Source organism: Crassostrea angulata, chromosome 6 (assembly GCF_025612915.1).
Source record: "Crassostrea angulata isolate pt1a10 chromosome 6, ASM2561291v2, whole genome shotgun sequence".
NCBI classification, from domain to species: Eukaryota; Metazoa; Mollusca; class Bivalvia; order Ostreida; family Ostreidae; genus Magallana; species Magallana angulata.
The window spans coordinates 20,136,636-20,164,158 of record NC_069116.1 but is presented as its reverse complement, the minus strand read 5'-3'; the positions used below and the strand labels follow the sequence as shown (position 1 = coordinate 20,164,158).

Here is a 27,523-nt window from a genome sequence, read left to right as displayed (position 1 = left end):
ACATTCCGTCTTTGGCAATTCTTACCGAATCGCACCATCATTTTTACCACCATATATTTTTTCCGGTTATAACGGGAAATAAATAATGTTATTGGGTGATACTAAAACAAGTCCCACGGAGAAAACAAGTCCCACGTAAGTCCCACCGCAAATGCGGCTGTATATCGATATAATTATGATTGATTATGATTAAATATAATAAAATAATCATAATTAACACAACAAAATATTTTTATAAGTTTTTATTACGGATTTATCGACGAAAAATCAAAGATGTTGATAAAGATAGATAACTCGTACGTAAAATTCATACGGCAGCAGAAGAAATCTGAATACCCGCCGTTTATTGATGGATAATTTAAATTTTCTTTAACAAAATAAAATCTAATAGCAATATAAAAAAATGACTTTATATTCATTAAATAACACAAACTAAGTAAAAGTTGGGTAAGTAGACAACTCCTACGCAGAATGCATTCGCCTGCCGAGAAAAGAGCACACCTGCCGCCTACCTGATGGGCGATCATAATGTTTTACTTTTATTTTCTAACTTAAAAAATGATCATTTTAATATTGATAAAAAAAAACACATTTATTGATTAACACTGACTAAATTAGTAAAAATCATGAAAGTAAGAAAAAAAAATTACGCAGAATCCATAATCTACAAACTAATTGCTATTTTTTTTATTTTATTTATTTTTTTATTTCTTTTTTTTTTGTATGTTAGTCTTCTATTTCATTGTACTAAAATGCATAGATAGAATTATTAATTTCTTTTCGCAAATTTAGAAGAAAAAAAAGCGCGAATGACTTAAATTAAAAATAAAGGGAAAACTCTAACACAGAAATCTTACGACTGTGGATTTAAAATGCACGCCTGCCATTTATAGTTATGTCATTTTATTTGTAAATTATTTCAGATGGCTGTAAAGTTAACGTTTTGCCTTATGATTATGTTCAGAAGAGAAGTTTATATATTGCTGTGATTAATTTATTATATTACATGAAGTTGGGTGATACGAGTTTTATATAGTTCGCATATCACTCCTTTTAGGTTTGACCCAGTTCTGTTCTCTCTAAGAACTGTCATGTTGTAAATTTTGAATTTACTGGGTGGGTTTAAATACAAAATTTACACATGTTGGAAAATTTTGTATTTACACCCACCCAGTAAATTCAAAATTTACAACATGAAAGAACCATGCGTTCATTCAGAGTATTTCTTTGGGGGGGGGGGGGGTATATAGGTTTGTCGGGGGAGGGGGTCGAGGCATATTTTTGGTCATTTTACGATGAAAATTTACGAAATTTGATTTTTTTCCAGGGGGGGGGGGGGATTCCACCCCATCCTCCGAATCCCATCTAGATCAGCTCATGAAATGTCTGTTAGTGGTGAAAATCTCCCTAAAAATCAAAGAAAAAATCTTGCATCTACTCCCAAAAAAGAAAGAAAGAAAAAAAAATGATAACTGAAATAAATATTTGATGGAAGTTCATGAGTTATACTAACATATACATGTATTGTTATTAAATTCTTATAATTGTCAGCAAGAACATTCTAGTCTACGGCAGCTTACCGTTCACGAGACTGTTCCACGATCTTTGGGTCTAAAGACCAACTCTGTTTTAAATGTTTTTTTCTACATAATGAATGAAAAATCGTGTTTAAAAAATAGAAACCAGCAGAGATCGTCATATTTTTTGAAACCCTTATGATAAACGAGAAGGCTTTGAAAACATGTTTAAATATATAGTTGTTTGCTTGTCAATTTTCAGCAAGGAATCAAGCTGTTTTCTCGAGATTTCCATTATATTCCCCATATTTATTCGGAAACCTATGGAAATCTATACATAGGTCAAAAGTAACTTTCTACTGAAATAAATGTTTACGACTTCTTATTGTATCGAAATATTCTCTATAATATAACTGCTAGAATCACACAAGCGTATATGTATACAAGTATGTATATTTATAAACATGCATTTCTTTCTCTCTTTCTTTGTCTTCCCTCCATCTTTGACTTCATCTCTTTCTCCGTCTTCTCCATCCATCTCTCTCTCTTTCTTTCTCTCTTCATGAACGGAAAAACCATACAAACATCGAGAGAGAAATATATATATATATATATATATATATATATATATATATATATATATATATATATATATATATATATATATATATATATATTTGAACCTGCGTTTAACTGTTCTAGTACATGTATTTTTTCAATACAATTAAAATACATGTATAGAGAAAACTATCAAGCAAACGAAATTGAATGTGTAGGAAAATAAATAAATAGCTATAGGACATGCACAAAAAATCTGTGCCAATATATCAATCATGCATTTTCAAACTGATAGACATATTTTAATATTTTTGTAGCGAGTCGGTAAGAGTTCCACTGAAACATTCACATTCTAAATGTTCGAAAAGCAAAATGTCATTCCGACAATTTTAATGAATCACACTGAACAGAATGAATCGAAGGTCGAGAAATGTTTTACATTTGATAAAAAAAATATATATACTAAGATATATACTAAGTATATACGTCCCTGATAAAAAGAAAGTCAAGAATAATGCAAGAATAATGCATGGCTGCATTACCAAATATTATTGATTTTTTTAATGTATATACATGTATTTATGTTTTACATACGACAAACAATCATTCACTTCACTTTCCCTCAAACGGCATCTTCGCTAGCCAAGGGTTTTCGGTCCACTTTGCTCCCCATAAACCCTTGGATGTCAAACGGTTACACGCAGAGTTTTGTATAAAAAAAAAAGAAGAAAAAAAAAGAAGCGGGACCATTGTCACAATCTGAACACGAACACGTTGATTAATGATTCATTAATTGATAAATCATTTACTAATTACAAAATAACTTGCTCATTATTTCCTTTACTACTTTACTATAATATTTGGGGCTAGTGGAGGGGGGGGGGGGGCTACATGTCCAAAGATGATTGGTGGTCGTTGGCTCTACCTATACACGTGTATATATACACGTGTTAGTTTCTTGTATATTCTGTGTGAATTGAACGGTTTTTTGTCGCTTAAGAAACAATAGGCCTTTATCTACCTGTATATTGGGAGACGACCGTGAAGCAGACCGTGTACACAACCACCACCCCATCTCTCTCTCTCTCTCTCTCTCTCTCTCTCTCTCTCTCTCTCTCTCTCTCTCTCTCTCTCTCTCGTGACTAAGAAAAATAACAGTTATGAACGAGTAGATCTACGAAACACAAAGAAATTATGTTTCAAAATACTATGCATTCCACTTTTATTATTCCCGTTGATAGAGCAAGGTCGCTACATGCAACAGAATTATCAGAGTTTCTGACACCAAAATAAAACTAATATGTAATCTTTATGTAATCTATATGAAATTGAAGACGAATAACACTCAATCCTTATATATCTCATGTACACTAACACTGAATACTTAATCAAAAAATAGTATAAGCCATCAGTGTTTTAACTAATTAAACATAAGTATGATTTCTATAGTACATTCATAACCGTAAACATTTAAACATGTGTGTTACTATCTTCAAGAAGCTTATAAAATACAGAAAAACAAAATTGTTTTTGTAAAGGAAAGTATAATTCATTATTATTTACGAAACAGGCCAGACATATGTTAACCTAGAAGATTTCCATGTCATTGAGTTGAATCATTTTACAACGTTAAACATTAAACCGGGTGCTTTTTTTTCCTCCATTGAAAATTGAAACCAAAATATACCCGGTTACATCCGTTACACTGATATCATGCTATGTAAAATTTTGCTACAGTACTATAAATGACGTATGTAATATTTGTTTTTAGAAACAAAATCAGGACTTGAAGATTTACATATAGTTTGGTGAACTAGGCAGTGAAAGTCTTAGATCTTGATATGAAAAAGAACAGGCTAACGTACTTGTGTAAGCATTCCAGATTTTATAATTATTTGTTCTCCAAAATTCATAATTTTAGTAAATTTATATGGAGAAAGAATATACGTTTAATGCAAAGTGCACGCACATTTTCGTATATACACAATCAGTTCTGTACAATGTTAGTAACTGTTTACATCTTGAAAAACTTGGAGAAGATGTAAGAATTTTTCTTTGGCTTTGTAGATGATTTTCGATCACATACTTTTCATGAGCTGAATCTAGATGGGATTCGGGGTGGGGGAGGGGGAGTTGGAGTTCCGCCCTCGTGGAACAAATCAAATTTCTTAAATTTCCTCGATCCCCTCCCTTAACAAACCTGAATATACCCCTCAAAAATATTCTGGATGAACGGATGGTTTTTATTACGTTTTAATATTAATAATAATCTGATAGTTATTTGTTGAATCGTTAATTGGTTTAGATAAATGATATCGCGTCAGACGAAAAAGTTATGATAATATTTAACAGTATACTTTTTTAAAACACAATAATTCTTATTGAATTCTTATTCATGTATACGAGGGTTATAAGAAAAGTTCGCGGACAAGTTGACTTGTGAGCGGACTATTTATACATGATACTAACGAAACTTTTCAGATTTAACTCTTATCTTCTAAGAAATATGAAACGATTTGTTTGTTTTAAATGCACCATAAAAAATATACAGCTTAATTATTTGATGATTATGCTTCACGGAGCATGTAAGTTTTTTTTTTAATTTTTTATATTTTGTACGCATTTTTCCTTATTAAGAATATGTACCGTTGAAGTGCATGAAAATAAACGATATTTCATATGACATCACAATAACTTATGAGGGTCATTTTATGAAAGTTTTAAGTCGAAGAATTTTTGACCGTTTTATCGCCGAACTTGGACGAACAACGCTTGAAAAATGAGTCAAAAACTTTGACGTCTGTTATATTTATGGACATCTTGGAGCACCGGGCCGTCATTTAATGTTGTGTGCACGCAGGAAAATCTCCGATGGAGACCAAAGGGTTCTTATATGAATGCTACTATTTTTTTATGAAACCCCCCCCCCCCCCACCCCCCTACAGCCGGGATCTTGCACTTATAGATTTCGCTTATTTACCTCATCTAAAGTCGAAACTGCGTAGACAGAAATTTTTGGACCTAAATGATCTACGATATGCCACAAAAGGCATTATACAAAAGCTTGACAAATAATGGTATGAACGTGCATTTTATAAATCGGTTAAATGTCTTAAAAAGTGTGTGGAACTGAAAGGTGTTTACTTTGAAAAAGAGTAACATGTTTGACTTTCAGTTGTTTGACGTCACCTGACTTCGTGGAAATATGAAATATTGCTCCGTAAATCTAATTCACGCAAAGTAAAAATCGCTGTATCTTTTGGAGAAAAAAAATTAAATTCATATGATTTTTTGCATACTTATTTCCAAATGGTAGTCATTTAATAAAACATACGCCATCCTACAAAGTTCACAGTAATTTTGCCGTAAATCACTGTCCGCGAAGTTGTCTAACAACCCTCGTATAGTTGATTAAAAAACCCCAAACTAAAGTAATGAAAAAATCATATCCATTAATATAGGTAGGTATTCGACAAGGGTAATTCAAGGGTACACATGTACATTCCTTCAGGCTTGTGTGTTTCGTATAGGCTAGTTCTTAAATCTTTCACTGTATTATAATTTATCATAAAAGCCTCAGTGACAGGCATTATAATTTTTTTTTATTAATATGATCATGTTAAGTTAGAAAATATAAAACATTAAAATAACCCATCAGGTAAGAGGCAGGAGTGCTTTTTTCTCGGCGGGCGAATGCATTCTGCGTAGGAGTTGTCTACTTACCTGATTTTTACTTAGTTTGTGTTAATTAATGAATATAAAGTCAACTTTTTACTGCTATTAGATTTTATTTTGTTGGAGAAAATTAAAATTATCCATCAATTAAACGACAGGCATAAAGATTTCTTCTGCTACCGTATGAATTCTACGTACGAGTTATCTACCTTTACCAACATCTTTGATTTTTCGTCGATAAATCCGTAATGAAAGCTTATAAAAATATTTTGTTGTGTGAATTAATATTAATTTATCACATTTAATCATAATCATTCATAATTATATCGATATATAGCCGCATTTGCCGTGGGACTTACGTGGGACTTACGTGGGACTTGTTTTCCCCGTGGGACTTGTTTTAGTATCAGCGATGTTATTTGATAAACTGAAAAGGTAAATTTTAACAAAATATCGCCATGTTTGCAAACTTAGTGGGTTGCCAACAGTTCAGGTTATAAGAAGAACAAGTGAGTTGATTGATTATTTTGTAACTAAGTTATATGGTTTAGCATTAAAATGAATCACAATTTTGGAATTTTTGATGCAAATTTTATCATGCAGGAGAAAACGTTTTCTCTTTTGAGAAGTGGACAGGCATAGCCTACATCCATTTCTCAAAAGAGAATAGAGAAAACGTACTCTATATAATCATAACAGAATGTTTTATAGTTTTAAACAGGTTGGGACCAATCTCCCAAATGGGATATAATAGCCCGTTTGGGATATAATAGCCCAAATGGGATGTAAATTTAAAGTGGAAAAAATAATTTTTTTTTTATATAAATCCGCATTAATGTGAATCAAATGCAACAAGTTTTGGTTAAGAAGTTTTTCTATATGTCTACAGTATAGTTTGTAAGATTGATCCCCAAGAAGTTTTGGATATACTGAGCGATCAATCTCCGTAATAGTACAGCTACAGAAAAAGTTGTTTACCAAAAGTTGTTGTATTTCATCTATTCTAATGCGGATTTATATAAAAAAAAATTTATTTTTTGCAAATTAAATTTATATCCCATTTGGGCTATTATATCCCAAACAGGCTATTATGTCCCATTTGGGAGATTGGTTCCAACCTGTTAAATACTATTTTAATACATATGATAAAAATAGAAAAAAATAAACTGTTTTTGTCAAATTTAAAAATACAAACAAGGCACGGCATTGTTTAGTCACATTTTCTAAATTTGCTAACAAAGTAATCTTATCATTTTCATATGAATAGATAAAATTTTAAACATTTATGCTCAAATCATGTCAAGACACTTTTAAGAAATTGATGATAAAATTATATTTGTAACAAAAATATTTTTCTAGAAGCTGTCATATATACCGATTATATAATATTATCTAGACATTTCAGCAATGAATAAAAAACTTCAACTATTCATATAAATGGCACATAATTTATTTCTTTAATCTACAAACTATATTCATAGTACATATAACACAATGGTAAATAATGCATGAAGGTCTATATAATAAATGTTTGTGTCGCACACATAAGAATACATGTACCGAAAAACAAAAAAAACCCTCGCTATCAACTTCTTGAGATACTCATCAATAAGTTCTCCAATTATATTGCAACCAAAACTTTTATGTTTATATTTATTTAACAATAACATTTATTCCGATTGATTAATTGCCATTTTCTTAAACTGCTCATTAATTCTAATGTACGTAATTATGTATACAAAAAAAAAAAAACCAATAGTAACAATGATACAAATGTTTATTGTACAATTTATTTTTTTTGCATCCCAGAATAATTATTAAAAGTATTATTTATGTTTTTTGTAGGGTACATTTTCTCTTGGAGAAAACGCACCCTAGAAATTGGGTAGGTTTTCTCCTAGGAACATTTTCTCCAGCACTCAATTTTATCATCTATTTGGTCAGGTTCAGTACAATCACTAGATTTAGCTATGTAGCTTGAATTACCTTCAAAGTTTTATTTACTTACCCAAAGTAGGTATACTTATCTACTTTTATACAATTTTGCTTTTTATGTTAAACAGACTTAAAGTCACAAGGAACTGCCAACTTCTATTTGTACCACAGGGGCTTGTTTAGAAAAAAAAAAACATTATTAAAAAAGTGGGTACTTGGGAGGAAAAATAACAAGGGAGGATGCCATTTTGGATGCCGCCTTACATTATCAGCTACTTTTTCATTAAAAATGTTAAACTAGACATATGCGCCTATCATATTCCTTAGTAAATGATTCTTTTTTTTCACTCTGGTTTAGTTGTTTTTTACACGAACATTAACAAACTTGTTGATTTCTGGGATAATTTTGAGGGAAATCGAAATAGAAAATTATAGAATACAAATGAAAATTATGCAATGCAAATGGAATATTATAGAATACAAATGGAAAATTACAGCATACAAATTAATAGAAAATTATGCAAAACAAATGAAAATATATGCAATACAAATGGAAAAGATCGAATATTGCATCGTTCGACATGCCATACAAATCCAATTTTTTAAGCTGCAATAATGTAGCCCTCTCCAATTTTTTTTATGTCTTGTGTTTTCATTGCAGTTATTTCTGGCCTTGTATCTGTCATAATGAATCCAATGAATGTACTGTAGATTTATAATTAAATTCAAGAATTAAATAGCTGTGCGAAGCTCATCTTGCAGATTTAAAAATCATGCTTTATCTTTCTTACAGAGGTAAACTTGATAAATTATGTATAAAGATAAAAAATTTGGATTTGCAACTTTATTCATGCTTTGATTTAAAATGACAGAATCACAGAATTAAGAACTTGAGTAAAATAAGGAATATACAGTATTCTCTAACATGCATTATCATGAGAATTCAGTAGATCATTGAAAGAGTTATTCCTCTTTGCTTGATTCTGAAAAACTCAGAGTTGTCGAATTTATCCAGAAATGGCCTATAAGAATATTAGATAATTCTCTAAAAATGTGTAAACAAGGCTTCCACATGCAAGATAATTAACTTTCATGCTTTATTTTGATGTCTATCTTAAATTATATTAATTTTTTTTTATAGTAACTGTAATCAAAGAAATGCATGCTGCGATGTCTAGTTTAATGAGGGACCACCAGTAACTTACCAATGGGCAAAATTAGTAAGGTGTTGGTGTGTGGACACGCAGGAGTGGGGAAGACAGCAGCAATTGAACATCTCATTTATGGAACCCACAGTGTTGGCTCTGTAAGTACAAACTATACAACTGATATTGATACTGATCGGTGTGTCTTGTGTCACTGTGTTATGAAATTACTCAGTCTTCATCAATCTTAAACTTGATAGAACCATACAAAAACTTCCAGTTATTCAAAATTTTTTAATTCAGATCGAGGTTAAAACACAGAGAAAAAAGTCAGTGGTCAGGATTTGAAACTTGTTTGATGTTATTGATGATGATATTGATTTTAACTGATAAGAATATGAAATATTCTGAAATCAATTGTTTTGAAATCTATACACCAGTACATAGTGACACTATAAGAGTCTGTTGAAAGAAGTATAAGTACAACTACTACTAGCATCATCTCGACTTCATTTATTTTCTATATATGCATACATTTATAATACATGTAATACTTGTATATGTGAATATGTAGAGTCTGTCATACTTGTTCTAAGTTCTAAAATCTGTTTTTCTGTCATATAGATAAATTTAATTTATATTATCTAATCAATATTAGCAGGTTTGGTGGGTGCAGATTTGAGTAGTTCATATTTTAATAGGTACATATATTGACTATAAAAATAGAATTATGATCATTTGTAGAAGCTCAATGTTTGTAGATATCATGGATGCCACTTAACTTCTTTAGCCATGTTGTACCCATGGATTGTCACTTGTATATTTACAAGCCATTAAATTAATTTCTCATGGAAATTTTTGCTACCCTTTAATATTGTCCCAAGAAAATGTCACAGTATTTCATTCTGCTAGAACAACTGACCAAAAATTGCACCCAACAAATCACTGAATAGTAGACTATATTGCTTTTATATTGCCAACATTTTGGTTTTTCCTCATTTAGATAAAGAATTCTGATTACTTTATTTCAATGTAACATCTATAGCAAATGTATCCCACCATAGAAGATATCTATTCAGCTATGATTGAGACAGACCGAGGTGTGAAGGAAAAGGTGATCATTTATGACACAGGCTCCCTGGTAAGTAATGGAAACATTCTTTTCAATAACATGTTTATTTTCTTGGTTGTAATGTTTGTCTGATATTCTCACTCCTAGATACTACAAATGGACCAAAATTAATTCAATGTAAACTGTTAAATGTCTACTACAATACCTGTTGTCTAAGAACATAATTTTGATTTGATTTCTTTATATATATATATATATATATTTATATAAAACCTGAAGATTTCAAGTTGACTTGAAAGCTAGATGATAAAATATTGGCAACTGTGTGATTTGTGTTTCTTTGTATATATATTATTGTATACTGTGGAAGGTGATTGATGTTTGCAAAAATGCTGTATTTTAGGCAAAATAACGGGAAAAAGCGATATAAAGCATTTTAAAATTGAGCATATTATTATACAATGTACATTGTATCAAATTTTGACCCCATCTTTTCTGCGTTTTTCGGATCTCAGCTGGTGGTCTTGCCACCAATACTGTGTCTTTTAATGAGGGTATTATATCCAATTATGTGATTAACCACCTGTTGACTCTAGCTGCAGTAATTGCATTGTTGGTGACTCACTAGTGATTCACATCAATTCTCTCCATCATCATTTGTAGACTCAAAACCGTGGTTTGTGACGATGCAGTTATTGTTGCATGGTCAATGTTTACCTAACAGTTTTAGGAAGAGCACGCATTTGTCTCATTTGTATATAAGAGTTGTAAAGCTAAAAAATCGTGTCTTAAATTTTAGGTAATGTGAATATGATTGTTGTTTTGTTGATCATTCTGCCTCTTTAACTGTCTCCAGCTTAACTTGATAATAAATCAATGTCTCAGAGGTAACAAAATCAACTTGTAATGAAATTGTGTTCAAATATGCAACTTTTTACCCATCTATTTTATGCAACCTACCGATTACTGATTTTGTAACCTCTTACCTTTATTCCAATGAGTAACCAGTTAGAAATTCCCATCCCTAATTATAATCTTTCTGATCAATTATACAAACAGGGTAACTCTGCTTTAAGTAATAAAAACAAATTTTTAAGAAAACAATGAACATTTTTATATGTATTTTTTAATAATAAGTCCATATCTTTTTTCATTGGTTTATTTAAAAGACCAGAAACTGTGATTTAAACTTCTCAGAAATTAACTTGTAAATATCATCCATTATTAATCAATAAAATTTACATTTTTTAAACCTAGCTGATTAATTTGATCAATCTAAAATAACAGTGGACCTAAGTGATATTATATTAGTTACTCTTTGTTCTTCTTAATAAATTGATTAAAATGCAAATGCATGACAAAATACAGACTGATGAAATAAAACAAGACTTAAAAAATGAATAATCTTTTAGATTAAATTTTATTTTTACATTTTTTATCTAAGATTTTATAGCATCTTACACAACAATTTTTATATCTGCAAAAAATTGGAGAAAAAAAAACCAAAGCATTTTCCACACTGACCAAGCCACAAATTGGTTTCTATACAAATCTAAGCTTGTCAAAAAGTACATTAAGCACTAACACTTGGTGTTTAGATATTAAGAAAGTAAAATAAAAAATGAATATGAATTTAAACTTACCCTTAAATACCAGAAATAAATGTTTTATTTAAAACCTGGGGTATGAGTCATTTAAAGTTACCAGCTGCCATATGTAATATTTGAATTAGAAATGATACACTAGGTAAAATTACAATAAGTTTATTTTTATTTTAAAACCTGAAACTGTTGAAAAATATATATTTTCAGACTGAGAATAAATCAGAACTTCCTCGGCACTATTTCTCATTTCCAGACGTGAGTAATATATTGTGAATTCCACATTAGGAAAAAGATTATGGACTTGTTATATTATGGTGAAAAGAGAACTAAGCAACCAGAGAGCTAATGTTCCCTAATACATGTAGTTTAATAATAACTAACAATAGTTATCAAAAATTATTTTGTATCAAACAGACTACTAGTATACTGTAATATCTTTTTTAGGGATTTGTGCTTTTTTATGATGTTACAAATATGGAATCCTTCCAAAAACTTGACAGAATAAAAAAAGATATTGACCGCTTCAAAGATAAAAGAGAGGTATTTGCCATTTAGAAAAATACGTGATAGTAGATAATTTACTGGAACATTTTATTTTAAGACAGTTTTCACTTTATTGCACCAACAATTTTATTATTAGCAAGTTGTGGAAACAGTGTCCTAACTGTTAATTACTCTTTTTCTTTTGTTACATGATAGTTTGGTACAAAACAGAAGGTGAAAAATGTTGTTCATACTTATAAATGTCACTGTAAAATACATCTTACATATTGAAAAGAAATATTGGAATTAAGTTAATTTTCTTAAACATTAGGTTCATATAGCAGTTATTGGAAACAAAACTGATTTACAAGAGGGAAGAGAAGTTGACAAAGAGAAGGCAGCAGCATGGGCACAAAGAGAGAAAGGTAATACTGGGATGCTTGCTTGGAAGTGTTTGGGTGTGTGATGTTTAAAATAAAAAAAAAATGTAACCCATGATAATTAAATGCTAAAGATGTTCATGAATAAAATTATTATGTGTCCAAACCCCATAAGTACTAGTGCCCCAGCCTGGCCAACAAAGCACATAAATGTAATTTGGTTGTTAAAATACTGTAACTTTTTTTTTCTTCTTTTAAACTTGCCCATTCCATGCTGATTTCATATCATAATGACAAGAATTAAAACATGAAACTCATATTTTATTTTTATTTTATCTTGTACAAAAACATCATGATAATTATGTAAAAATCCTAGGTGTGAAGGTGTGATAGGTTTTGCCTGCATATGATATGATCATGGCCTTTTGAACTGCAATAACTCAAATCATGGAAGATGCTGGCAGAGCCATTGCCAAACAGAAACATTGTTAATTTCTTTCAAAAAAATGTGGAAGCATAAGTGATAATCAAATCCACATAAGCAGCACAGCTGTTTCTATCAATTATGTACTGGTACAATTAATCCCAACATGGACATAAGTATTTCATTAGGCTTTTATTGACCTTCTAGTTCCTTCTTTGGTTTATGCAGCGTCAATACTGATCAACGTTTTTAATCTTGGTTTGCCTTAAACATGTGTTTAACTAATTGTAATTTAAAAGGTTTTAAAGTCTTACAATGGAAAGTTTGGAAATGGTTTAATGCAACTTGACAATGTCAAATTTCAAATATAGGCAACACATTAACTCACTCATAACCTTGATTGAAGTCAATTCTGATTCCAGGCAACTTGTGGAAAAATTGACATCTAATTATTATTCTATATAATAATACTAATAATACTACTTTGGTAAAATCTTTCTACATTGATTTTTTGGGAGGTGATTTAAATCAACTCGCCTATGCAGTTACCCAGACAAGCCAAAAGTGAAACAGTGTTTGGACCTCAGCACAAATCATTGCTGCTGACAAGACTTAGTTCTTGAAAATAATTGATAAATTCGATGTAATGTATGCTAAAGCGTAGTTTTTCAAGGAAACTTATTTATAAATACCTTGAAAATAGTCAGATTTTAAATGGTATGAACAATTTAAATATTTTTGGTAGTCGCATATATTCCTATGCCAGAGTTTAATATAGTGTCGTTCAACTCGACGCTCGGCTGTCTCCGTAAATCCTTGTCGGAGATTTACAGTGCCATCCGAGCGTTTGGTTGAACGAGACTTGAGTTCAATATTGCTTGGATCCATACAATTTTCGAGAAATATTTCTATTACTGATACATAGTTTGATTGAATTAATTTTATCTTTAAATATTATTTAACATGATTCATATGGGGGTTTCTCGACATTCTTGTCGAAAAAGTCCAAAAATTCATATTGTAAAAAAGTGCGTAATTCAAATTAGAAACTACATGATTGTACTTGTCATGCAAAATAACATATCATTGAATTTAAAATAAATTAACATCAACAAAATCAACTCCTGTCAGTTTTTTCAGTACTTTGGTTCTAATTTATTTTGATTTCACATGTAATATCTTTTGCTGTATGCAATATTGAAAGAATTTCACCATTTTTTACTGTTATATTGAACCTATGTTAACCAAAACGGGGCATGAGCCTTGTTTACATGGATTTTGAGCCCTGTATCTTGCTTATAACTCCACGAATGACTCTCAAATTTCATTTGATTATTAGAAATGCATTTCTAAAGCATTGTAAATAATAAAACAGAAAAGTAGAATATGACCGAAACCGTTACCATGCCCCTTTAACTACACAAAAAAGACAAAGAAACAAAAAAGACAAAGAAACAATCTTACATATGTTAGTGTATATATATATATATATATATATATATATATATATATATATATATATATATATATATATATATAAAATATATATTATATTTATATATTATGTATATATCTTAGTTTACTGCTACAAAATATTCCCAAGTGAGTGTAACAAAGCCATTTCTTATTCAATATATAACAAATGGTGAAGGTGCACATCAATGACATAAACTCACTGCAGATGTACACTTCTGTATGTCTAGCATAGCAGATATCTCAATTCATTCAGGAATTGGGCATATACACTGTACCTGTATTTGTTTATCATTCTTCTTTAAAAAAAAATCATTGATTGTGATGTAACAACTGACCTGTGACTTTGTTCTTATAGAACAGATGCGTTATTACTAGTATGGATATGACTTTTAACTTATTTTTCAGGTGTTTTGTACTAACTAAGAACCATTTCAACAAAACCGTCGACTTTCAGTAGGACGTAACAATCTATTTGTTGCATCAATTTAAAATGATGTTAGTATTGAGTGAATTATAAGTAGATTACGTAGTCGTTGCTCAAAGGCCAGACAAATCATGTTGATTTCAAAGAGTCATGACCGAGTGATCATCAATGAATTAGACAGGCCAGCTTCACATTGCTGTTTGACACACCTATCCAAAGTCAAAGCTTTTGTTAAAATGATTCTAACTTTTATTTTAAATTATATTGTTTATACAAGATAATAGTTTTTAAAGATTGATGAAAAAATGCTGATGTAAACCTCTATGTCCCATCTATGCTATTTTTGCAGCATGAATTACTGTTTCAAGGTATATTAAAGGATATGACATGGATTTCTTTGTTAACCAGTATAAACATAGGATCGTCAAAGGTATGAACCTTTAAACTCGCTGACCAGCAAGTTTGCTGCAAAGGATACAGACAGACCAACATACATTGTCAAAAATGTGTTGGCCGTGCAGTCCCTATTAACCAATATATGCATGTTTTTTCTGCAGTTAAACTATTTGAGGGAACTGTCACTCAAAGAAAGACAATTATCGACCCCTTTGTTTGGATTACCTCAAGGATAACCCAACCCCCAAGTAAGTATTTATGTAGCTGGGTAAAACGTGTTTTATTTTCCATTGCTTTGTTTATACAAAATAGAATAACAACCTGTGTGTTCTACTATGAATTGCTTTGTTTATACACGTACATTTATGTGGGATAGGACAAGAACCTATGTTTACATTTACAAAATATTTCTTCAATCCCAGCTTTTCTTAAGAGAACATGTAGGCAGTAAATAATAAATGAACAATGAACAAATCAATAACAACACACACAAGACAAAACTGGTACTAACCAGTTTGACCATTTACAATTTAATGCATGCTTGAACAACCTAGACAAAGTAATCATATTGTAAAATAAATCCCTGTTAAAAAGGCGTTTGTTGAAACCCATGATGAAAATATGCTTACTTTTTTATTATATTCAAATAATTACAATAAATGATTTTGTTGATATAAATTATGACTGTTCTATTGTATACTATTAAAATTTATTTGACACAAATTCAACTTTTCAAGATCGTTTGATAAAATATTAGCAGTTGTTAACCAAATACTATACACACATTGCTGACAGAAATTTCGGCTCTTTTGTCAATGTAATTTTTATTCATTGAAAAAGTGTTTATAACTACCTTATTCACTTAATATGAATTATTTAAGACTTAATCTAAGAAAGATGTATATATATATTAAACAACATAATGCTCTCACGTGTTAGGTTTACAAGAATAGTAACCATTGCGGGAACAATCTATACATCTACAATTTTCCTTTATGTCGATGTGTGTTACCTTTACATCCCGTAGGTGATTTAGAAACAAATCCACAGATTTAAGGTTCATGTTATGTTTATCACCAACACAGAGTCCAACACTTTATGTCATAATGCATTGAACATTTAAAACATATCACCTGTATGCTTTTGCACAATTGCATAGAAAGTGTTTTCAGAATTTCAAACTTTTATCATTTTATTTTGATTCTAGAAATACTTAGGCTTAAACATGGTATGTTTTTTAAAGCAGACATTTTCACCCAATTAACATGCCTATTTTTTTTAAAGGGACACAATGCATTTTTTATATAACATTGGCAGCTGCTGTCTTTATTCTGCAAGTTACCAATGTAATAATTGTTATTCAAATAAAATATTAGTTAACAGATCAAAACAAAGTCGCTGGCAAACCATTGCAGGTATTGGTTACATTGCTCTGTTCCAGTTCTTTTCCTTCTAGAAAAGCATTGTTATGATATATTGGACATGTTATCTGTTCTTCATTATATGCTACTGTTCTTATTTTCTGTGTTCTGAAGCCACTGCAAAAATATTGACTTGAACAGTTGTTGCCTTTGCCATAATATTTCTATTTCAATGTTTACTGGCATGATTTATTAACTTTTCAGAAAAGAACAAAGTTTGTTTATAATTTAAACTTTTATTGCATGTTGCAAAACAATCTTTGCGTTTCATTTAGGAATATATTTCTTGGATAATGCTGATTTTGTTATGAAATATTGTATATATTTTTAACGGAAATGTTTCTGTGAGCGAAATATCTGGCCCGCTCTCCATTTCTTGGGATAACATTTAATGCATTTGAACGTAAGTTAAACTAATTGATAATTTGGTTAAATATTTTTTAAACATTTTATTATGAAATATGGTTCTTAGAGGTATAAAATGCCAAGTGAAATTATTTCTTACCAATCATCACCCTCAACTCAAAAGTGATGAATAAGATTTGCCTGTTAGGCTTTTCCCCAGCATACAGGTTTTTAGAAGAAAGCGTGCAAATGTGATATGCAGTGTAATGTAAAACAGCAGCTCGTTTTTTATTTCTCTACTTCAAACTGTATGTAAACACAGTTACCAATTCATTGCAAAAGTAAAATTAGTTTCAAGCATTTCTGTATAAACATATGAAAAAACTTTGTTTTAGCAAAAGGAAAGTATGTTGCTGCACAACAGAAACGTTTGACAACATTGCAAATGTCTCTTCGAGATTTGCCAGGTACACAAACATCCCTTTAGCATTTGGTCAAAGACAACCCCGCATGTATATTCATAGCAGCATACAAAATAGTACTGCCAGGATATTTTAGCTGAGAGATGTGATGCGCTCTATTCATTCAATATTAAACTAATATTAGACAGTCTAGATAAAGTCCAATTCGTTAGAAAATAGCTTAACCTATTACCATACTCGTTTGTAAAAATGTAACACACAAGCATGAAATAATATATATAAATTTTTTTTCACATATATGTATGTAGTTGTTAATAATGATCAAAATTTTAACAAAAATCAAATAAATAAGAAATTGTTGTCTGGCAAAACATACATATTTGCTGAAATTGTTTTCATTTTGTGTCTTAGTAGTAATAAACACTGAATGTTGTATTTACACCGATTGGCCTGTATAAGAAACAGAACCGTAATGGTCATAGAAACTGTTATGTGTATTACATAAATTTCTACTAACCTGAATTCGACTTTGTAAATGTTGATTCTATATTAATCAGTAAAACGTAAGTTACACATATACCATTTCTTGGCCGCTTCATGAAGCTTTTGGACGATTTGTCAAGAATCTCTTAATTGAAATAACATACCCAAGGCGCAAGTATTTTTTGTTTCATCAAATTTTTAATGCGATAAAGCATTTGTTGTCAACCAAGTTTTATAACAACATAGAAACCATTTAACTATTCTTGCCACACTTTGATTTTTGTTTCTACAAGTAATTTTACCCAGTACATGTGATTAAAGTATTTTGTTGATATGATTTGATAATTGATAGTACTGTGAATGTACCGTGTATGGTTTTGATTAGCACATGAAAAGTATCACCTCTAAAACCAACCAATTAATTAAAATCTTCGTCGTTTTGTTTATAGAAAAATAAACAACTGCAAAGGGCTGACAAATGTTTATGATAGGAAGAGTGCGTTTCTCGTCTGCTATTTATTGAGGCATTTTAAATTTTACCCTGCTCCGTCATTCCGTCAACATTAACTTTCATTATCTTGCAACTATTGCATACATTTAACTCAAATGATACTTATATGAAAACGTCATATAATTAACAAATTGAACTTTAAAACGCATATGAATTGCATATACAGGTATTTTACCAGAAAAAGCCTGGACAAATTCGAATTCGGTCCAGACAAGGTGCAGGTCCGTAGCTCCAGTTCTGAAAAAATCCGTCCATCCGAATTATTTCACACCGGGAGCTACAGACCTGCTGCTAGTATCGGTCCACATCTGATAATATTTTATATAGAGTTATGCCTCTTAAACTTAAAAAAAGAGAAATTTCTAATTTACGCTCTTTTAACTTGTGTGTGTGAGTGTGTGTGTGTGTATATATATATATATATATATATATATATATATATATATATATATATAATCAGAAAAAAATACGGATTTCATTTGGATTTGGTCCAAGTCCGATGATTTTTGGCAAAGTTTCTTGCCATTTTTACTTTTGTACTTTTGGAAGGGTTTATATAACACGCTGAAATTGCATGTATAACAATTCAAACAGAAAATACAGACCTATTTCGAATTTGATCCAAGATTGATGATTTTTGACAGAGTTATCGTCAATAAACTTATAAATCATCTGTGAAAAGAAATGTGAATCAAATTTTGGCTGCCTATGGGGTATTCCTGGCGTCACGAAACATCTAGTTCTACAAAATACTATTATTTACATAGGTGTAGTACAGAGAAATTCATAACGCTTTAGCTTAAAAATGGGAATAAGTTTCAAGATGTCAAATAACCTTTATTGAAAAGAACACTCTTTGTACAATGTGAATTAATTGTATCATGGGAGAAATTTGTCTTATTACCAATTTTCGCTCAGAATAGATTTCTCATAATTTTATTTCGTTAATTGAAAGGATTGGGATATTGTTTGAGTCCTGTCTCTCATTCTGTTACAAACTTTAACCCTTCTTTTAGTTTTAACAATATTTTATTTTAATATGAAATAGGATCGGACAACAGACTTGCCTATTCTTTCCTCTCCTTTTAGCCCGAAGTAGAGAAATTTAAGACTTATAGATATATGTTAGGGAAAACCGCCAACTTTCGCTCAGAATAGGTTTGTCATACTTTCATTGAAGGGATGGGGGAGAGAGGTTTCAGGCATATAGATATATATTAGTGAAAACACCCCGAGAAACTAGCTGACAAATTTATGATAGACTAGGTTCTCCCTATCTTAATCAGTTGTACAAAAACCGAATTGGTGGCCAAAAAACTATCCATTTGTCGATGAAAATATTAGTCTAAAACATGAATATTAACTGAACAAGACGGAGAAATGGAAAACTAATTGTAATTTACCACGATAATAATGACCAGGAGTAGACAAATATATATACAAGAGAGGCTTATTAAACTTCTCCGGTTTAGATTTATATGTCATTATATTACACATTTCATAGACTACGAAGTTAATGAATGTCTTGTTCATAATACTTGGAATATCATTCCCTCATCATCATTAAAGTACTAAATGTTAAGTAGATTCTTGACTGTTGCACATAGTCAGCTAACAACTTTAAATCTACAGGTATATGATTCATATTTCTTTTTTGCTCGGAAATGATATTTTATTGAAATTTTCTTTAAACAAAGTTACACCTTACAGGTATTTGGTGCAGGTACTTATCATTTTAACTTATTCTCCTGAAAAAAAATAACTTGTGCATGATAGTGCATTTTTGAAATTGGTTAACATTAAGGATCTCTATTTGCACATACAAACTAGGTATCTTGGGTGAGGGGGATCACAGAATGTCGAACAGATCAATTTATTTTACATCGAATTGGAGTCCAAATCGGTCAAAGCTATTAAAGAAATTAATTAAGAGTTGATTAATTAAACTTGGCTGTCCAGACTGTGAATGTTGCTTCTTTTAATATTTTGACAGACCCTGGACGTTTTGCTATTCTTGTTTCTTACTTTTTAATAATGTGCTGGGACATATATGACTTTTTGAGTCAACCTTGGTTCAAACTTTTACTAATTTGATAAATTGATTATGAAATTCATAACCCATTGATGCCAAGTTTCGATTGTAGGATCAGTTTGCATGCAGAAACGCTGCTATTACTTACCATTTTTTTTATGGCTAACGTAACATTATTAGAACTTTTGTATTCGAATCTTCAAAACGAAGATTATCTTTGATTTCCGGAAATTTTACAAAGCCTTTCATATATTGTTATTTGATAAAATCTAATAAAACGTGCATGAAATAACTAGATCAATATGTAATTAACTAGATCGAGTCAAAACTGACCATGTAAATCTCGATGATTTGTTACTGAGCTGGCTATTAAGTTGCTTAAAAAAAATGCAAATAAAATTCAATGAAGAATAAACGTCAATCAACTATTCCTATCAATAAAAATAAAGCATAAATCTAGCTTCGAATGTAGAACATATCGTTTAATTCAGTACATATCCGATGCAAACTTTTGAAAGAAAACTTGTGGCGGACACCGTTGCATTTTGGATATCCACATTTTTTAGCACTATATACTACCGTTGTTTTTCAACGAAATCTTACTTAACAGTGTTGGAACAACAAAATTGTAAAATCATAATGAAACAAGTTAAGGTACCTCACTACACTTAGACATATTTTTAAGACTACGTCACAAGATGGCGATTTAAATGTTTTGTTAAACTGTTTGTATCAATCGTTTGGGTTGTATATTGTCATAGCTCAGTGTTAAAAGTATCGCAGATCATGAGTTCCAATTCGCCGTAAGCTTTTCTTCATGTGCACTGAATTGATTTTTATGAAAATGTGATTTTTCATTAAAAAAAAAATTGCTCATTTTTCGCCCATTTGACTTTGGTACTTCTTATGCCTAATGCTATCTATCGTAATCAAATAATGTTTCTGCTGACTTGAGAAACTAATTCAAGGTGTAGTGAGCAACCTTAGCGTAAAAGATCTACGATATAATGAAATTCTGATTACAAGAGAGATAAATTTTCCTCATTTCTGATTTTAAAGATCCCGGTTTTTTTTTCAAAATGACTTTGTCTAACGACTTCATATTTAAAAAGTTTGTCTGAATTTCTTGATATTATGGGGATTTTATGTGGGTTTTTTTTACCGATATGAAGGGATGGGGTTCAAAAATTTGGACACAAAGGGATCAAAAGTGATAGATTAGATTTCATAAAAACTAATTGTTCTGTTTGAAATAATACCTTTCTTTGGTATAAAGAATGATTTAAAAAATAATATGCATCTACATCAATTACCTCTCCATGTTGCATTACGTTTTATTTTGTATAGTGATAAATGAGTCAATTATTAGTCATATATCAATTGTTGCCCAGGTGGACAATATGGTCCTTGTGTTTTTTTTTTATTTTAAGGGGATCAAATATTGGTGCTAAGTTGCTTGATGCGTAAAAATTCTTGACCGGTCTGTATCTTTCATATTGAAAACATTGGAAGTTCTTACTGCACACAAAAATTGCATATGAACTGAGAGTGCCCAATGAACTTTACACAGTGTCAGTTAAGCAAGTTCAAGTTATTTTGTAAAAAAAAAATTGCATAGTTAGGCCATATCTTGTAATGGAACATGATTAAAAGCTAAATTTTGACTCAAAGATTGCTTGTGACCTGTAAATATGTCCTGCCTTGAGCTTGGTCATTTTGCATGTTCAAAGTCACTATAAGAAATGAAAATCTATACTTGAGTTATTATATTTCAGTTCTTGGCGTGGGTATTATTTGTGAACTTGCTAACAATACGTCTAGAAATCTCGATTCTTCATTTAAAATTGTTCTAAATGTGATGAAAGAATTTACAACAAATGTGATAAACGAACTAATAACGGTTTACTAGAAGGTGTTTATTACAGAATTAAAGTGATAAGTGTTTGATCTTAGTCTAGCCTTGTATCCACCGCACCCTTGCGTTATCAAAACAATTAAATGCTTTCTTTGGTGATTCGTGCGAGATATGAAGATGTAGACATTTTTCTGCAGTGATCGCTACCTTCGTAGCCACATGTATCACCCAAAAAAGCAATTTGCTGTTTATATTTGATCATATTATTAATAAAAATCAGTATGTTAGCTACAGAAAGTAGCCAAATTGTTTTCTAAGGAAATTTGAGTCTGACGTCATCATGATTATTTCGTGCAGTACGTGAATTTTCTTAGGTAGGTGAAGGTTTTGACCAATTAATAAACGGGGCGAGTAGATTTCAATCCTGTTACTTTCAACAGAACTTAAATTACAATTACTGTAAGAAATAGAGGGAATCATACTCGTCTTGGATGTAAATAATATCATAATACAATCAGCAAAAGCCAGCATTATTCTTTAGAGACAGTTGTTCCCATCAGAAAACAATAAAAAAAAACCACACACACACTCAAAAAATAAAATAAAAACCAAACAAAAAAGCCTGGTGAGTAGAAAAATTTCGTTTTCGTTTTTGAATAGAACCTGATTTAATTAAAAAATATATTGCTTATTGTCCTAACAATTGCTTCATCTCTCGTTTCTTTTTTATTTCATAGGTAAACCTGCGTTCTTGTCAGGTAGAAAGGGAAAAGGTGCTAATATTAACACAGACTGAAACGCAATAAGCAGCAGATGGAAGCTTTTACAGATTTTATTTAATCATTGTCTAGTCATACGCTTGGTTAATTGGATGGTGTTGAAGATGTCCTGTTGCCTAAAAAGACGTTTATCAAATAGCTGTTTCGTTGTTTTATTTAGATTATATGTTGTGAATGTTAACTTTCCTCTGAATTTTAATGTAATTCTTCTGTGCAGTTTGATAAACCTTGCAGATTGATTGCGTTAGTTATATTTAGATTTAAGGAGAGAAACAGAATATTGTCACTACTATATCGTCTGTATGTAAATCTGAGTTAACTTTCTTAGAGAATGCACAATCTCTCACAGCAATGGCGAACTTAGAGGTGAAATTTTCGAAAATCTGATCACAATAAATTATTCTTTTTCCCCTTATGTAAGTTTTTAAGGAGTTTGAGATCACATCGACACCTAAGCTATACCGGTATCATAATCGATGCAATGTGGTGTAAACGGACCCACTTAGTCGGATTGGTAAGTTACAAGATAACGCAAAATTCATATAATCCTGCCAATATTTCGACATATTTTACATTAATTTTTCTAGTGTGTGATATTCCATCTAACATTAAGGCATAATTTGGAATTATTTTATGACAGTTTTTGTCAGAGATTTTTCAACAACTATAAATCGCAGATGCTTGAAATTTTTACACGCTCTTGTGTAGGTATGCCATATGTTGGGATTTATTTGTGGATCAATTAGAAGTCAACTTAATCGATGGCTTTGTTTATTATTTATATGTATAAGAATTTAAAAAAAATTGTCGGATATTTCTTAGCAACTATTAATCGGAGATGCTTGAAATTTTTACACACTCGTCGTTGGGGCATGCTATGTGGTTACTAGTAACTTAATTTTTTAACAAATTCGATTTCAGCTTTCTTTTCAATAAATTCATTTTAGAGCGGGGTATCGCTAGTGAGCATTGGAACACATATCTTGTTTTACCAAAAATTTATCATATAAATCTTTTTAACAATTTAACAAAATTTAATAAGATGTTTCAAGTTGGGTTTTCCAGCATTTTTCCTTTTTGCATCTGCACAGATGCTTGTGCATCACTAGAGTGAAGCCATCTCATTTGATTGATTTAATGTAGTTTTCAACTTCTTATATGGTAAATATGAATAATGAATCATTATTATTTTATGCCAGTTTGTATTAGGAACAGATATAGTTAAACACCTTCAGGTTTGTTTATATAAAGAATGAATAACCAAGATCTTTTCTGAAATTGAATCGTAGAAAATCATAACAAGAATGTGTCATCATAAAAGTAAAGAAAATAAGTGATGTAGTAAACATTTTATTTGTCAGATTATAATATTTTACAACCAACGTGTATTGTTGACTTTACATACTACGCGTTGAATCCTAGCTACTTCGTGAGAAGTCATCGTGTGACTGGATAATCTTTTTGTATGATAATTGTCATTGTTCCTTCTACACTTGGGGGTAACTATTCTGTAGAGGGCTTTGCGAAAGTTTGTTCCTAGAGCACAGTATAAAACAAAATTGATAGAGTGGTTCATGTACATCAACATTTTAGCAATACTATAAAGAAGATATAAGACAGAAAATTCCTTCATGGATTTGTCTGTCGAATTATTCCAAAAAGTGTTCAGAATAGTTGCCACATTCATTGGTAAGGCTGTAACAAGGAAAGTACAAGATACTGAAAAAAGCATCATCGTGGTCTTCCGATTTTCTTTGGAAAGTCTGGAAACGAGGTGAGATTTTGTACTTCTCCGAGGAAGGGACATAAGTTTCTTCCTTCTGTCTTTCGACTTGCAAACCGACCGGATGATGAAACCATTTAACACCACAAGTATAGTGAAAGGTAGGAACGAGTATACTACAGCGTCTATCCACGGCCAGATATTGTTGATCATCGTCCAAGACGACGGGCGGATTTCGCACTTTGGAGCACCATTTCTTACTTGAATTTCAGCAAGCACCAAAAAGTGGACATTGATGGCACACATCAGTGCAACAATGGCGGCACATATTATCTTCGCCTGGCGAATTCTTTTGGATGACAGGGTGCGGAACGGATATTTTACCACTACAAACCGCTCCACCGTAACAGCAATGATAACCCAGACCGAGACATCACTGAAAAAATGTCCAAAAAAGATAGAAAATTTACATGCCAAGTCCGATATGTCTTGAACATCTTTTCCTATCAGGTGTTTTCCCCAAATTCCTGCGAGTCCAGTTAGCAAAACTGCAAAGTCCATGACCGAGAGAAAGCACAGGTAGAAGTATGTAGACACTTTTTTCCTCTGGCGTTGCAAGACGATGAAGGATAGCAAATTTCCGAGAATTCCGAAAAACAAAATAGGTGAAATGTATAGCAGGAGTAGATTACTGATGCGGAATGTTGCGAGAAGTTCAGTATACGGGAAAGAACCATTGAAACTTTCACAAGTTTTCGCAAAGCCAAGTTGGACCATCATTGACTTGAGGTCCGTTAGGTTGTATCCATTTTCGTTTAACAAATTCTTGAAGATTTGACTGCAATTCATTTTTTTTTTTTTGGTTTCTACTTGTACCAGTGGACGTATCGGAGAAAGTAATACAAGATATAGATATTCTACTCAATTTATATATACCCGAGAAGATTTTCATTGGTTATGGCATTTAATGTGTTAATGATGTTAAGTTTGATTCGCCAACCGATTTCATTTATTTAACATGCAGTGCTTTAAAAAGATTCTTCATATGGTAAGATATGAGGCTATTTTGCTAAGTTAAAAGTATTAGATTTAAAGAGGCTATTATTTATAGCAACGGACTACGTCAAATCATTGATTCCAATTTACAGCGCACAAAACTCTAGACAGGTTTGACTAAACCCTTTTTTAAAGAAATACCTAGACTATGACCCGTGCGTGCACTGGTTGACATTGCATATGGTATCGGACATTTACGAAATAGATACATCGACACACCGTATTGTTGACGTTTACATAACCAAGCTGTAAGCCTACAATTCACTACACTCTTCTCAGGTAGAATAATCTGACTGTGTCTCGGGACAGGTCTTCACCACAGTTAGAATACCTCCCAAATATTCGTAATGTAGAAAAAATTTCAGAATCGCTCCAAAACGATTTTATCGAAAATTAACAAAGCATTGAAAATAAGTCAAATTATTCATAACAAACCGTTTTGATGCTGTAAATACCTTTCATCTAAAAATTTAATCTATACTACAATATTAAAATAATAGACTCGAGTTTTTGGGCTTTAATACGGAGAAAACTAAAGAGCCTTCCGTGTTTAGCGTGAATGTAATGCGCATGCGCAAGATTGTAAAATAAAAAAAATCCAGATGATTTCCGGATTTTTAAAATGAATTTTAGTTGATTAATAATAAGTAAAGCTTGATTGAGAAAAAATAAAAACAAATCGGTAATCTTCGAGGACCAATGATATTTAAAATATATAAAACAAAAGACAGTACTTTTCTGATTTCTCGGTATTAAAGCCCCAAAAATTCGAGTCTATTATTTTAATATAGTAGTATAGATAGATGTCCACGGGGAAAGAAAACTTTTTTCTGGATGTTAACTACTAACGGTCGCTTTACTTGCCTCATAGTTAGCTTTAAACATCAAACCTTTAAAACACCACACCACCTCGGAAAGTGCAGTTATTAATTCACATGCAGATCGAAAGCCCTCGCTGCTTCTTTTTACGAGGCTGTACAAGTATTGTGTGACATCTGCTCTCAAATTCATGTTATTGAGAAATTTCTATTATTATCAAATATATAAAATTTTCCTTCATTTTTATCTAATGGTGGAAAGGACAGGAGCGTACGTGACAAATCCCCCGCATTCCTTACACGATATTTACTTCATTTCATTAAGTACTAGTACGTTGTACTTTGCTCATAACAAGTTAACAAAAAGATCAATTGGGCATTCAATAATTTTTCTAACCAGTTAAGTCTGTTTTCTCAATGGTCGATGCATTACGCAATGACGGCAAATATTTGTCAGCTTTTGGTGCATATTGTTGATGTCTTGCATAGCTTAAAACCTAAATTACGGAACAGACGTGTGCACAACATCTGACAGTCCTAGTCCCTCCTTTACACTGGCAATACCATCCCTGGATTTTGGTAGGGGAATACTGGATCCAACGGTTATATTGCATGCTAATAACATGACGAGACTGGATACGAAATCTGAAATCTGCCTGAAATCTTTCAAAAAGAACTATGAAACCTATGATTTTGGCGAAATACTTAAAGGTCTGGTCTACATAATCATAAATTCAGTTTTCCTTCCAGGTGTGTGGGAGTAAAGAAGATAATTTTAAAAAATCATATGCATTAACACCTATACATCCATTTTGGACCTGCCCTAGAGTCAAAACACATACTCCAGGGGACATGAAATTTTGAAATTTAAGTAGAGGACTTCCTGGTAAACATTTATGAAGTGAGTTTTTCATACAGATGTGTGAGAATAGAGAAGAAGATTTTAAAACATTATATGCATGAACATATTGCTATATTGCCCCCCCCCC

General features: G+C 31.3%; 2 protein-coding genes across 11 annotated transcripts; one reads left to right on the top strand and one right to left on the bottom strand.

Annotated features, from left to right (window-relative positions):
* On the top strand, positions 1-23,176 carry LOC128190767 (NF-kappa-B inhibitor-interacting Ras-like protein 1). 10 transcript variants are annotated; one of them, XM_052862945.1, is made up of 12 exons: positions 1-93; positions 6,171-6,185; positions 8,827-8,991; positions 9,876-9,971; positions 11,714-11,761; positions 11,951-12,046; positions 12,321-12,414; positions 15,251-15,337; positions 16,297-16,317; positions 16,466-16,504; positions 17,251-17,322; positions 22,896-23,176. In XM_052862945.1, exons 3-12 carry the CDS (start codon positions 8,893-8,895, stop codon positions 22,952-22,954), a joined length of 711 nt encoding a protein of 236 aa, XP_052718905.1. In that variant the 5' UTR covers positions 1-93; positions 6,171-6,185; positions 8,827-8,892; the 3' UTR covers positions 22,955-23,176. The 10 variants fall into 10 exon arrangements, with proteins under 10 accessions (XP_052718905.1, XP_052718904.1, XP_052718910.1 ...); XM_052862944.1 differs by lacking the exon at positions 1-93 and adding an exon at positions 7,596-7,635 and having other exon boundaries at positions 6,165-6,259; XM_052862950.1 differs by lacking the exons at positions 1-93; positions 17,251-17,322 and adding an exon at positions 19,982-19,994 and having other exon boundaries at positions 6,165-6,259.
* A 318-nt stretch (positions 23,177-23,494) lies between these two features.
* Positions 23,495-26,611, bottom strand: LOC128190766 (neuromedin-U receptor 2-like). The gene has a single exon (XM_052862942.1). The coding sequence runs from the start codon at positions 25,507-25,509 to the stop codon at positions 24,310-24,312; it is 1,200 nt and encodes a 399-aa protein (XP_052718902.1). The 5' UTR covers positions 25,510-26,611; the 3' UTR covers positions 23,495-24,309.
* Positions 26,612-27,523: the final 912 nt, after the last annotated feature.